This window comes from Leucoraja erinacea, chromosome 28, assembly GCF_028641065.1.
Source record: "Leucoraja erinacea ecotype New England chromosome 28, Leri_hhj_1, whole genome shotgun sequence".
Taxonomy (NCBI): domain Eukaryota; kingdom Metazoa; phylum Chordata; class Chondrichthyes; order Rajiformes; family Rajidae; genus Leucoraja; species Leucoraja erinaceus.
Window position 1 is genome coordinate 7295639 of NC_073404.1, and position 13600 is coordinate 7309238.

The following is a 13600-nucleotide window of genomic DNA, read 5'->3' on the forward strand; positions in this document are numbered from 1 at the left end:
TAGGCGACGTATTGGGTCGGGACCCTTCTACAGACTGATTGGAGCAAAGGGAAGAAAGCTGGAAGAGAGGTGGGGGCAGGACAATGTTTGGATACAGGCGAGGTGGGGGGGGGGGGGGAGATGGTTGGATAATTTCTCCTTACCTCACACTTTTTGTCGTCCCATCTCTGGCCTTTTGTCCGGCCATCTGACAATCAAATCCCCTTCACCTATATCCACCCATCACTTGCCAATCTTTGTCCCGCCTCCACTTATCTTCCAGCTCTCTGGCCCCCACTACAGTCAGTCTGAAGACTGTCACCACTCGAAAATTCACCTATCCATGTTTTCCTCAGATGCTGCCTGACCCGCAGAGTTACTCCAGACTTTGTGGTTTTTTTAAATCCCATATATACCTTGCTCATGCATCAGATATTTACACATAACCGCAATTAATAGGAAGGAAATATTTCTCAAGCATATATTTCTCATGATAATACCTAATATTTTGCTTGGGTAGCTTACAAACCCAGTGGCATGAATGTTGATTTCTCTAATTTCAAGTAACCCTTGCATTCCGTCCCGTCCCGTTCCCCCCCCCCCCCCCCCCCCCCCCCCCCCCCCCCCCCCCCGTCCATCCATGAGTTCAACCCTGCCATATGTACGTGCATTCATACCGCACGCTCCTAAATTCATACCCTGCGTGAGTACATTCATACTATATGTGAGCACATCTATAACATGCGTGACGACAACCATATAATGTGTGAGTGCATCCATATCATATGTGACTAAATTCACATTATTTGTGAGTACAATCATATCATGCATGTCAATTTGTGCCATGCATGATGAATGCAATCACGTAATCATATCATACCTGAAAACAATCGTGTATCTGGAGTGGGAGATTGCAACATTCGCGTGGTCCGCTCTGTTTTGACGAAGGCAATCAACCCGCGTGCACAATCAAATAAGATCAAATAGAACAAGTTGTCCTACAACTTTAGGCTGTACATGGCATATAAGAAGAAGAAGAAGATCCTGTACTTGGACACAGTGGATGGCTCGATTATAATCATGTACAGTCTTTGGTCGGCACGCAACAAAAGCTTTTCACTATACCTCGGTACATGTGACAATAAACTAAACTAAACATATGTCAGTGTAATCAACATACACAATTACAGTCATATCATGCATGATTGCAGTCATGTTATGCATGAGCACAATTGGTACAGTAGTGCAACATGTAGTGTAAAAGGAGTAACAAGGCAACGTGTAGAATGTAGTGTTACGATGATGGAGAAAGTGCAGATTAAAAAAAAGTGTAAGAGCCACTACAGGGTAGATTGGGAAATGTTTATCTATTTTCTCGGACTGCAACTGTGGCATTGAGCGAGCACCTGCTGATAGCTAAACCAGCAGCATGCGGGCTGTGGAGACCAAGTCAATGGGTATTTTTATGGCAGAGATAAAGATTTGTGATTAGTACAGGTGTCAGAGGTTATGGGGAGAAGGCAGGGGAATGGGGTTAGGAGGGAGAGATAGATCAGCCATGATTGAATGGCAGAGTAGACTCGATAGACCTAAATGCCTAATTCTGCTCCTATCACATGACCCTATTACACAGGTAAGCCAACTCTAGGCGAAGGGGGGAAGCAGAAATGATTCTTGGTTCCTTTTGTAAGTCATGATAACACACTGCGGTATATGAACCTATTAAGCCATTAGGGAACAAAATTATCTACTTTCCATTTTTATTGTTCTCCTTCAAGCGTTAATTGGTGGACAGTTGTTCTTGCAGTGGAACAAACGGTTAGGACTGAAGGCTTGGCTGACACTAGTTTTGAGAGCAATGAACTTGACGTTGGCATCCTATGTTGCGGGAGGGCCTGACCTGTTCCCGGTCACTAGCTGGTTAATGGAAGATTACACGCCTGGCACATACAGAAAACATTTTGCCGCGCATTGCTTAACATCCATGAAGACATCAGGCAAGTTCCTGGTGCATGTAAGTGCGTCTTTAGCTCTCTCAGTGTGTGGTCTATTATTAGTCTGATAAATGTGCAAGGGTGGGAATGTGTGTTGTGAATGGGATTTCTTACCCCACTGATCATTTGCGGATCAGTTTTGTACGTTGCATGATTTAAAAGGCCTCTAGACCTGCAAGAAAGTTGCTGGCTGTTCTGTGTGAATTGTGAACCGATGCCAAGCACCTATTGCCGAATGGAACAGTGGTAGAGTTGCTGCCTTACAGCGCCAGAGACCCGGGTTCGATCCTGACCACGGGTGCTGTCTGAATGGAGTTTGTACCTTCTCCCCATGACCTGCATGGGTTTCCCCCGGGTGCTCTGGTTTCCTCACACTCTCCAAAGATATACAGTTTTGTAGGTCAATTGGCTTGGTAAAATTGTAAATTGTCCAAAGTGTGTAGGATAGTGTCAATGTGCGGGGATCACTGGTAGACTTGGTTGAGCCTGTTTCCATGCAGTATTTTTAAACTAAACTAATCTGTGCAACGTAGGGAGTTTGAGAGGCATACACCAGGCCCTTCGACCCAACTTTCCCATGCTGACCAAGATGCCCCATCTACACTAGCACCACCTCCTATCCCTCTAAACCTTTCCTAAGTGCTGGAATAACTAGGCGGGTCGGGCAGCATCTCTGGAGACGTTGCCAGACCAGTCATATTGTGGGCCCAGGGATGGGGTTTGGACAATGCTATATTGATCACTGCTATCCCTGAACTAATTAGCGGCACAATGTCATATGTGGTAGAGCTGCTGCCTCACCATGCCATAGACATGTGTGTGCTCACCTTGCATGCTGTCTCTGTGGAGTTTACACGTTTGTGGGTCTCCTCCGGGTGCTCTGGTTTCCTCTCGCATCCCAAAGTTCGTGCAGATTGGTAAGTTAATTGGCTTTTGTAAATTGGCCCCTGGTTCCATGCCGTATCTCCAAACTTTAAACATGTAGACGAATACCTCGCTAGGAAAGGGTTAGAGGATCTGGGTCGAAGGGAGGCAAATGGGACTGGTGTAGATGTTGGATCTTAGTTGGCATTGAACCAATGGGCCTTTATGACACTATGGCACTGTTGCAGTTAATTCCAAAGGCTTCCCTTTCAGTCTTTGCTAAATACTTACTTGTTTTCCCGAGTGTTGTATCAACCTAAAGCCTGAAAATTAAGTCAGGCAAGCAATTTAATACTGAGTAGGAGGGAGAATGCCCTGAAACAGTCTATGTAGTAAACCTTGATAATTCTGTTTATCATCGAGCTGTGATGATGTTCATTATGAGTTCGCTGTGCTGTTTTGTAATTTTGTGCTTCTCGATTAGGTTTTCAGATGAAGTGAATAAATTAAGCATTTACTTTGTTTACCAGTGGCCCTCGTTTAAATAGCCACAGGTCAAGGTCTAATTAGTGCGTAGAGGGCTGTCTTGGAGTACAGCTCCCCATCTCCCATCTATACTTAGACTGCTGCTCGCAGCTTGGTAGTAAACAAAAGGCAACGCTTTTCCCTGCTTATACTCTGCTTATAACGCTTTAACTCTGCTTATAAATCTTTTAACTCTGGGCGGTTTCCACGCTGAATCTCTCAACTAAACTAAACTAAACTCTTTCTTGGACGTGTGTGGCTGAAATCTGCAACCCAGCCATCCGTGTAACACTTGCACCTGTCTTGACTGTGTCAGTGTGCACATAAATCTCCACTTTACAGCACTTCTCTGCAGTTTTCTGTTTCTCCTCCCGTGCCAAATGCCTGTCTCTGCTGCTGTTTCACATCTGCATTCACCTACGTTTTTACGTACGACTCTTTCATCCTCTCTTTCAGTGTTTTACTTCATGATTTACTCTTTCACAATTTAAGGTGTCTGGATGAGTGCTGTAGGCATGGGTGGTTATGGACCAAGTGCTGGGAGATGGGGTTTGTATTGACATACTTGATGGCTAACATGGAAAAGTTGGGCTGAGTTATGACTGTGATTTTGTCTAAAGTGTGTATAAAATGTTGACTTTTCTTTGGGGTGAAGTACACAGGTAGTTATGACTTCCCCGATGCTGGTATTAGTTGTGAAATCGCACCCTGTGTTCCTTTAAAAATGTTTTTAAGTTTGTTTAGTTTGGAGAACTAGGCCCTTTAGCCCACTGTGTCCGCGCCGATCAAGCGATCCCTGTTACTCTAGCACACATTATACACTAGGGACAATTTTCAATTTTTACTGAAGCCAATCAACCTACAAACCTGCACGTGTCGGGAATGTGGGAGGAAATTGTAGCACCCGGGGAAAACACGCTGTCACGAGGAGAACGTACAAACTCCGTACAGACAGCACCCGTGGTCAGGATCGAACGCGGGAATCTGGCGCTGTAAGGCAGCAACTCTACCACTGCGCCACCATGCCGCTGAATGCCTTCAATGTTTTGTAGCCAGTGAAGCAGTTTGAGTATGGGTATTGATTGATATAACTTAAGAAGGGCTCATTTGTGCCCAGCAGGCTCCCAAATTGTTTGATTCTGAATATCTAACGTTTTTCTAAAAATGTTGATTGAAGGATAAATCTTGGCATTTGACACAGAATTCTACAGCTATAGGTTTAGGTTTATTATTCTCACGTGGAGCTTAGATTGTCCAAATAGGTCAGGTATACATACATACATACAGGAGATACAATCAGTCTAAACTCGTGTATAATGGGGAAGATACAGAGTACAGAATATAGTTCTCAGCATTGTAGGGCACCAGTTTCATAGGCAAAGTCCAATGGCCGCAATGGATTAGCAGTGAATCAAACACTACCCTAGCTTATGGAAGGACCATTCAGGAGCACAAAAGCAGAGAGGGAGAAGCTGTTCCTCAGTCTGGTGGTGCGTGCCTCCACCTTCTGTACCTGTAGCCGGATGGGAGTTGGGAAAGAAGGATGACTGGGGTGGGACGAGTATTTGATTATGTTGGCTGTTTTTCCGAGGCAGTGGTAGGAAATGTAGATGGAGTCAGTGGTCGGAAGTCTGGTCAGTGTGATTATGGCCACGGCTGTGTGATTTTGGTCTGTGTAATGATTGGTCCAAATCATAATGCAGAATTCATGTGTCTCATGACAACATCAATGTGTGCTTCTGGTTGAACATTCCTACAACACCATAGACAGTGCAGTATTCCCTCAGTTCTGTTCTGGATCTGGAGTGAGGCCTGCCAACTCCCCCTGACTCAGAAGCGATGGCCGTGTTGTCCACATTGTCTACTTCTCTTTGTTTCTCGTGTGTGAATATATTGAATATAGAACAATACAGCACAGGAACAGGCCCATCGGCCCACAATGTCTGCGCTGACCATTATGCCTATTTAAACTAATCTCTGCCTGCACCTGATCCATATTCCTCCATTGCCAATCCAGCAGCCTCTAAATGCCACTGTCGATATGCCTGCTTGTCTTGCCTATTTTTCTGACTTTGCTTTCTCAACTTCTTTCAAGTGTTTGATTCAAGGTTTATCTCCATCCCATACAGTGTCTTTTCACTGTTTCATAATGTGCACGGCCGTGGTCTCCACAATGTCTACTTCTCTTTGTGCACCAATGTGCGCATTGTGCACCAACCTGTCCACGTATTCATATTGGGTACAGAGGACTGAGTTTGTTGTTGTTAACATTGATTTACAATGCTTAAAGCATGATGTATTTTGTGGCCTTTCGTGTTTATTGTGCGTCTTGTTTGGTGTACATTTATTGGCAGTTTCTCTAGTACTGTGCATACATGGTCCCCACCCTTACTGGGTTGTAGTGGACAATTGGCTATAATGGACGCCATTACCCACAACTCCTATGGTCTGGAGGGCCAACTGTGTCACAAAACACTTTCTCATTCTAAGTACTAGCTTTAAAAATGTATGAAAGAATTTGCGTAAAGCCGAGGTTTCGTAGGTCGGGCCACTCGTTCGTTACCTGGGCAACCTTTTCTATAAAGGTTGTCCGTGGTTCTTTGTTAAGTGTGGTTTGTTCTGGATTATTACTAATCCGTAGTTTCACTGAGACCGTTCTAGGACATGTTTGCACCAAACCCTCTCCCTACAATGTCCCCTGTGCAATCTAGTCTCATACTGTTGGCTCTCTGTTCCTCTCGGGATAGGGAACTGTAGTCCGCAGCTGTTGGAAAGTGGATAATGTTCCACGTACTGAAACAGGTGATGTTTAAACCACGAGTTCTTAAAGACACTGGGATACAGAGTCTGGTGAAAATCAGCTGCATCCTAAAGATTGCTGCCTGTGGTCTAATGTCCACCCACCCTCCATTCGTTGATCTACGTTGATTTACCGCCTCCTCCATCTTTCATCTGATGTACCTCTCTACTCCTTATTCTCAATTGTATCAGGCGTTTTCAGCTGCCAATTTACAGTACAACCCCGAATGAAATGTGCTCTGTGGCGGTCATTGGATTTCTTAAGGGTCTGTCCCACTTAGATGATTTTTTTTAGGCGACTACAGGCGACTAGGCTGTCGCCAGGGTGTCGTGAGTAGTCTCCTCAGTCGCCCAAAGGGTCGGAGCATTTTTCTGGTACCCGCTGGATTTTGAAATGTTCAAAAATTTTTGGCGACAGTGGGCTTGACGCCAATGAGCGTAGCTTGACTTGTCCTGACGTAGGTGCTGTCATAGGTTGTCGCCAGGATGACGTAGGTTGTTGCCGGTGTTATCTTCGGTGAATTCCATTGGCGACTACCTACCTACTGACTACCGGCGACAGGTACCGGCGAATGATTTGTCTTAAGTTGTCTTCAGTTGTCACCGACAGGGTCTTACCTTGTCGTAGCTTGTTGCGGGTGGACGTAGGTTGTCATAGGTGTGGTCGTAGGTGGATGTCCTAATGGGTTGCCGGTTGTCGGCAGCTTCCCGTAGATTGACGTCGACTAGGTGGTAGCTTGTTGTAGGCATTGTAGTAAGGAGAGTCCAGTCGCCGGTTTTTCAGCGACCTGCTATGACTATGACAGTCGCCAAAAATTCACCTAAGTGGGACAGGCCCTTTATATCTGTCTCATTCCAAGCATGTCAAGAAAACTCTCCTTTAGAGTAAAATTCTTCAGATGCTGGAAAAATTCCAAATTTAAAAATACACAAACTGCTGTAAATACATGTGAACAGAAATGTAGTTAATGCTTCAGTTCAAAATACACACATGGTGCACACAGTTCAGATAATGTTACAGGATGGATCTGGATGATGGTGGTGATGGTGGAAATAAAGATTTTTGGGAATGTTCCCAAGTCTGAGTGAGAGATGCTATCAGGAAGGATTCAACAGGTCGGGAAACTTTTTCCAGAAAAATGAAGATTAAAGTAATTCCTCCAGGGTTTGCTAGGGGCACCATAAGGCGACCCAGCGGCAGCTTCCCGCGCGCCATCCCTAGATCTATCCATCACTGAGCGGCACAGTGGTGTAGCAGTAGAGTTGCTGCCTTACAGCCCCGCAGACCCGGGTTCGATCCTGACCCGGGTAATGGCTGAACAGAGTTTGTACGTTCTCCATGGGTCTTGTCCGGATGCTCCGGTTTCCTCCCTCACTCCAAAGACGTGCACGTTTGTAGGCAATTGGCTTTAGTAGTGTAAAATTATCCCTAGTGTGAAGGATAGTGCTAGCGTACGGGGTAATCACTGGTGGGCGCGGACTCGGCGGGCCAAAGGGCCGGTTTCTGCGCTGTATCTCTAAAGTCTGATGTCTCTAAAAGTCTCATGTAAGGATGACATCAAAATTAATCAAAACATAGAGCTTTTTGAAGGAGTGAACCTTTTACCACTGCCCAGTGTGTAAAGGCTAGTGCCTGTATGCAATCTTCACTGTATTTTTCTCCTCTCTCTTTCTTTCCAACCCTCCCTTCACCCTCCCACCCACTTACTTTGATGCCTTCGTGCTCTGTCTTGCCACTGTTCCCCTTCCCTCTTCTCCACACTGTTCCTCTCAGTGTTCCTTTATGGGCGTATGTATCAAGGCAATCATATTTGATAAATATCCTCCTGTTCTTCAATGACCTTCACGATTCATTCTTCAATCACTGCAGTCGTGAAAATACATCATGCAAATTTAAGAAGCCTTTTATTTCATTTTCCTTTCTGAAGATTTCCTAATTTAACAGTGGATTATAACTGAGCTCAAACAGTGGAGTTTCTCGTCCATTATGATGCCCTGGTTAGGTTATTTGTAGGTTATACAAACTTTCTTCAGGGGAAATAAACACTAAACTCTTTCTTCTTGCCTATTTTTCAGATGGTCACTCGAACAAAGAAAATATTCGTAGGCGGATTATCTGCAAACACGGTGGTCGATGACGTAAAGCAGTACTTTGAGCAGTTTGGCAAGGTAAGAGTGGATTAAGATGCGGGCGGGGAAATGCAGAGAATTGAAATAGCAGTGTTAATCCATGAAGAAGGACAAAGATTCTTGTTTTAGGAGTTGGCACTTGTCCTGTGATCATAAGTACAAGGCCTTGGACTAACATCTATGTGTTTCCCAGCTGCCAGAATTCCCTACAATCCCAATTTTAGCAAAGGGAGCAACGCACCATCTAGTTAATGGTGTATGGCTGAAGTCTGTGTTAAGTCTGTCCAACTGTCTAGGTTCCATATTGTATTGGTGCCACCTCTAGCTGAATAACAATGGTTTGTTCCTTGAAGCTTGTTAAATTCAGCAACACTTTTTTTCTTTTTGTGGGAACACGTAGTCTTCAATAACCAGCGCCAAGGAAGCGGTCACTGATGTACTATTAACTAGAGAGCATTGGGTTGTGTTGGCCTTGGGAACCCTAATGGTCTGAGAAATTGCCGTCTCCCATCCACTTCACTTGTTGTGGCTTCTTAGGATTCTAATTTTTGTTGATCTTTGGTCCCCAGAATAGCAGCAGCAAAAAGCAGAATATGCCATCGAATCCAAATTTGGCTGGTGTTTCAGTTGAGATTCTTGACTGATTAGAGATTCAATTGGAAGACTGAAGACTCGAATAGTGAAAGGCCTGGATAGAGTGAATATGGAGAGGAGGTTTCCACTAGAGGGAGAGTCTCGGACCAGAGGCCATAGCCTTACAATAAAGGGATGTACCTTTAGGAAGGAGATGAGGAGAAATTTCTTTAGTCAGAGGGTGGTGAATCTGTGGAATTCATTGCCACTGAAGGCTGTGGAGGCCGTCAATGGACATCTTTTTAGGCAGAGATTGATAGATTCTTAATTAGTGCATGTGTCTGGGTTATGGGGGGAAGGCAGGAGAATGGGGTTGAAAGGGAAAGATAGATCTGTCATGATTGAAAGGCAGAGTAGACTTGAGCTGAATGTGAATGGGGTTCAGAGGGAGAGATAGATCAGCCATGATTGAATGGCAGAGTAAACTTGATGGGGCGAATGTCCTAATTCTGTTCGTATCACTTATGAATTTATGAAGAAGATGTGTGAACATGGGCCTTGGGTGCCACCTCCTAGGAACATCTTGCCACCTGCAATTAACGTCATCCTCATGTCCCTACACCCTGAGGCACCTAGACCCAAATATTTCAAGGTTTTTGAGTCGTTGGGATGAAAATAAGGATATTTCTTGGAAAAGGTTGTCATCAGGTGTCCTTATAAAATCAAAATGGAGGATCCTTAAATGGACCTGTTGCTTGCATGGTTCAAAATGTAGGAAGAATACTTTACTCCACAGTGCCTTGGAATGAGATGCCTGAGATGAGGCATCTTTGGGAATCTGCGTAGAGAGATTCAATTCTTGAGCCCTTGACTGTTGACTTAATGCGATTAATGATCTTTTAGAATATTATCCACGTGCTAAGCTAGTTTGCAAGTTGCTTCATTCACAGTGTTCTAATACAGTCGGCACATATTGCTGCAGGATGTGAGCGGGAAGTTTTTGCTGCTGACGGTGTTGCTGCGGTTGGCAGCTGCAAGAACACGGGCGCAGATTTGAACCGTGTTCATTTTTAGTGCGTGTGATGAGGTTGGCTTCCTCCCTGCCAAACAGCTAGTACAAGGGATCATCTTCCACCTCACAGGGTCAGCTGGCCACCTGCCCTTTCATTTGTTCAAAATATTTTTCACTTACAAAATATTCCAAGCTATGCATGTTCACAAGTAAGTAAGTAAATAAGTAAATGTTATATATATAGCACGTTAAATCATCTTGTGTTAAAACCAAAGTGCTTTACATAAAATAAATAATTAATTTCCCGTACATCTTGGATCTATGGTCTCGAACCTGAAGCATTACCCGTCCATTTCCCCACCATAGACACAAAGTGGCGGAGTCACTCAGTGGGTCAGGTAGGCATCCCTGGAGAAATGCCCGACCCGCTGAGTTGCTCCAGCGCCTTGTGCCTTTTTTTTTAGTAAACCAGCACTTGCAGTTCCTCGTTGCCCTCTATAGATGCTGCCTGTCCTGCTGAGTCTCTCCTGCAGTTGGTTGTTTTACTCCAGATTCAAGCACCTTCATTCTCCCTCCACCCCCCATTTGAATGCCAACCTGACATCTCTTGTGTGTCTATGTTCACCTTGTTTCTGGCCATCGCTCCAAGCGTCTCACAAGCCACCGGCCAGTTTCTCTTGTTGCTCCCAAGGTAAGAAACCCAATAGAAAGCCACTTTTGTGATGTTCGGAGAAACCCAAACTCAACAAGTAACTGCAGGCTATTGTGTGGCCTTCTAGGAATCAAAGGCAGTATCCAGAGACTCCACCACATTGCAAAGAAAGTACTCAATCGCTTAAAGTGCCATAACCAGATTGAAAGTTTGATTGATGGTAGGCAAAAGTGCTGGAGAAACTCAGCGGGTGAGGCAGCATCTATGGAGCGACGGAAATAGGCAACGTTTCGTCCCGAAACGTTGCCTATTTCCTTCGCTCCATAGATGCTGCCTCGCCCGCTGAGTTTCTCCAGCACTTTTGTCTACCTTCGATTTTCCTGTATCTGCAATTCCTTCTTGAAACAATAAGTAGTTTGATTAATGTCCATGTTGGCCACTGTGAATAAGATACCCATCTCTGTCCCACGAACGTCTCTGATCCATTGATCTTTCTCTTAACTCCGTGTTTATTTAACTGATCTCACAATTAATAGGTTGCAGGACGGGTAGAGCATTTGGAAAAGAACAATTTGTTTGGACTAGAACAAAAAGGGAGTGATAGTGATTGGCATCCATTTCAAAGAACTACAGAGGCACAAAGATCCTTCTGTATACCACTCTATCAATGTACTCAATAATTGTGATATTTCTTTCCATCTTCCATTTCTTGTAAAGACTCTAGAGGGGGAAATGGTTACATTTTCTCTGTCCTGTTGCGCCATTTCTCCCCTACATCTTGTGTTGTCAAGTTCCTCGTGGGTATCCATTTCACTCCAGCCATCGTTCCCCCAAGGTCTTGCATGTTGTTATAGAAAGAAGAAAAATGGCCTGCAGTTTAAAAAAAAATGTATAGCCAATCTCATCACATTGGTCGTTTTTGACTTGTTGTCTAATGCCCCTGTCCCACTTAGGAAACCTGAACAGAAACCTCTGGAGACTTTGCGCCCCACCCAAGGTTTCCGTGCGGTTCCCGGAGGTTGCAGGTGGTTGCCGGAGGTTGCAGGTAATGTAAGCAGGTAGAGAGACTGACAAAAACTCCCGGGAACCGCACGGAAACCTTGGGTGGGGCGCAATGTCTCCAGACGTTTCCGTTCAGGTTTCCTAAGTGGGACAGGGGCATAAAGCTCCAAAGTGCTCTCCTCCATCAAAATAGGCACTTAAACTCTGATTGACCTAAGACCATGTTTATTTGCAAATGTCCACATTAATATCCTTAAATAGCCACGACTGCACCTTGGCAACAGAATATCTCAGAACATTGCATGTGCAGCTCTCCTCCCGATCCTTGTAAAACCGCTTCAGGCGACTCGCGGGAGATCCACGGCTTTATTGAGAGAGCGCTGATCTGTTTATAAAGTGATGAAGTTTAACTAACGGCAGCTCATAAAACATTCTTGGAGGAATCCAGTTACGGGTTGACTTCCTACTTTGGCTTTCTCGTGGTTGAGCAGAAAGTGTCCAAATGTTGCCTCAATGTGCTGCGTGTTCTATTTGTCTGGCCCTTCGGAAAACTGATGACGTTGATTTAGGGCCTGTCCCACTGAGGCGGCTGCAGGAGACGATACAGTCGCCACATGGGTCGCCAAATGTTCGCGGGTGGTGATATTAATATTTAACCGGTAATGTTAACTATCCGCCAAGCTTCACAGCCGTATACCTCTGGCTTCTTAAAATTTGTCTCCACTCCTTCTCCTTCCTTCTGCCCCCTCTTCCTCCCATCCCGCCCCCCTCCCTAAAGCCGTCTTAATTACAGCGCCAACCTTCCTGTTCATCGCGGTGTGTGTCTGTATCACACTGGCTTTGCACCGTGGGAATTTCACTCAGACAGCGCTTCCCCCGCTTGCCCTGTCCCCCCGCCTGCATAACGGTCTGGTGAAGGAAGTGATGTGTTTGTGTGCGTTCCACAGTCGCCGTTCAAGTTGCCGGTTTTTCACGCGACTGCCGGCTACTTGACAGTCACCGGCAGTCGCCTGAAAAATCACCTAAACGGGACAGGCTCATTAGCGTACCTTCGAATCTTGTTAGGGACTTATTTGTCATAGAGTCCTACAGCATGGAAACAGCTTGCCATGCCGACCAACATATCTGAAAAATAGAACAGCTGGTAAAAAAGCTTGATGAAAGACATTCATGCTTAGGGTGCTTTGGAGAAATACAAGGTAGAGAAATGGGTTCAAATCTTTATGGGTTAGCTGACTGGAAGGAAATGGAGAAAGCATTAGATGCTAAAAATATTTCCCCCCGCACCCCAAAGACATGTAGGTTTGTAGGTTAATTTGCTTCTGTAAAATTGCCCCTATATGTCAGGCGTGAGTGAGAGAGTGGGATAGCACGGAACTATTGCGAGCGGGTGATCGATTTTCAGCGTGGACACTAGCCTGAAGGGCCTGTTTCCATGGCATATTTTTCGATCAATGAATTGATTGGTAGGGTGAATGATTGAATGATCAATCAATCACTCAATCCCATCTAACATCACTGGAATCGATTCTCTCGGACTCATATCCAAGCCTGCCAGCCTGCACTCAGGAGTTATTTGGCCAAAGTGAATCAGCGGTGATTTCCAGCAGCTGCTGTCTGTTGGAGCTATATAAACAAGACTGGGTTTGTAGAAATACTCAGATCTAGGAGCTTAAGAAAACAGCCGGAAGAATTTACAGAGACGCGGCCTGTATTTTGCTAGTTTCCACCCAGAGCATCACTTTCACAAGCAGCTGATGACTAAATGTTGAAGAACAGTTTGTCATAACCTTTCAATGAACAGGGTCTTTGGACCTTTGTTGCTGAGGTTCTGGTGTCTAGCAAGTGAATTGGGCAGCGATGGGGGAGAATAATGGCTTTTGTCATCACTCCCTCACTCACTCTCACTTACACTCTCTCACTCACTCTCCCCCCTCTCTCTCTCACCCCCCTCTCTCCATCACCCCCCCTCTTTCTCAATCACGCTTTCTCCCTTTCCCTCTCTCCCTCCCTACCCTCTCCCTCTCTCTCTCTCTCTCTCTCTCCTCTCTCTCTCTCTCTCTCTCTCTC

The 13600-nt window shown here is 45.1% G+C and overlaps 1 protein-coding gene across 13 annotated transcripts in view; it reads left to right on the forward strand.

Moving 5' to 3' along the window:
- msi2b (musashi RNA-binding protein 2b) overlaps nucleotides 1-13600 on the forward strand; it is a 431971-nt gene that overhangs the window by 136373 nt on the left and 281998 nt on the right. For all 13 annotated transcript variants that reach the window (XM_055657603.1, XM_055657605.1, XM_055657606.1 and 10 more), the window contains exon 6: nucleotides 8238-8330. In XM_055657603.1, the coding sequence (XP_055513578.1) occupies nucleotides 8238-8330 (93 nt within the window). The remainder of the gene's footprint in view (nucleotides 1-8237; nucleotides 8331-13600) is intronic.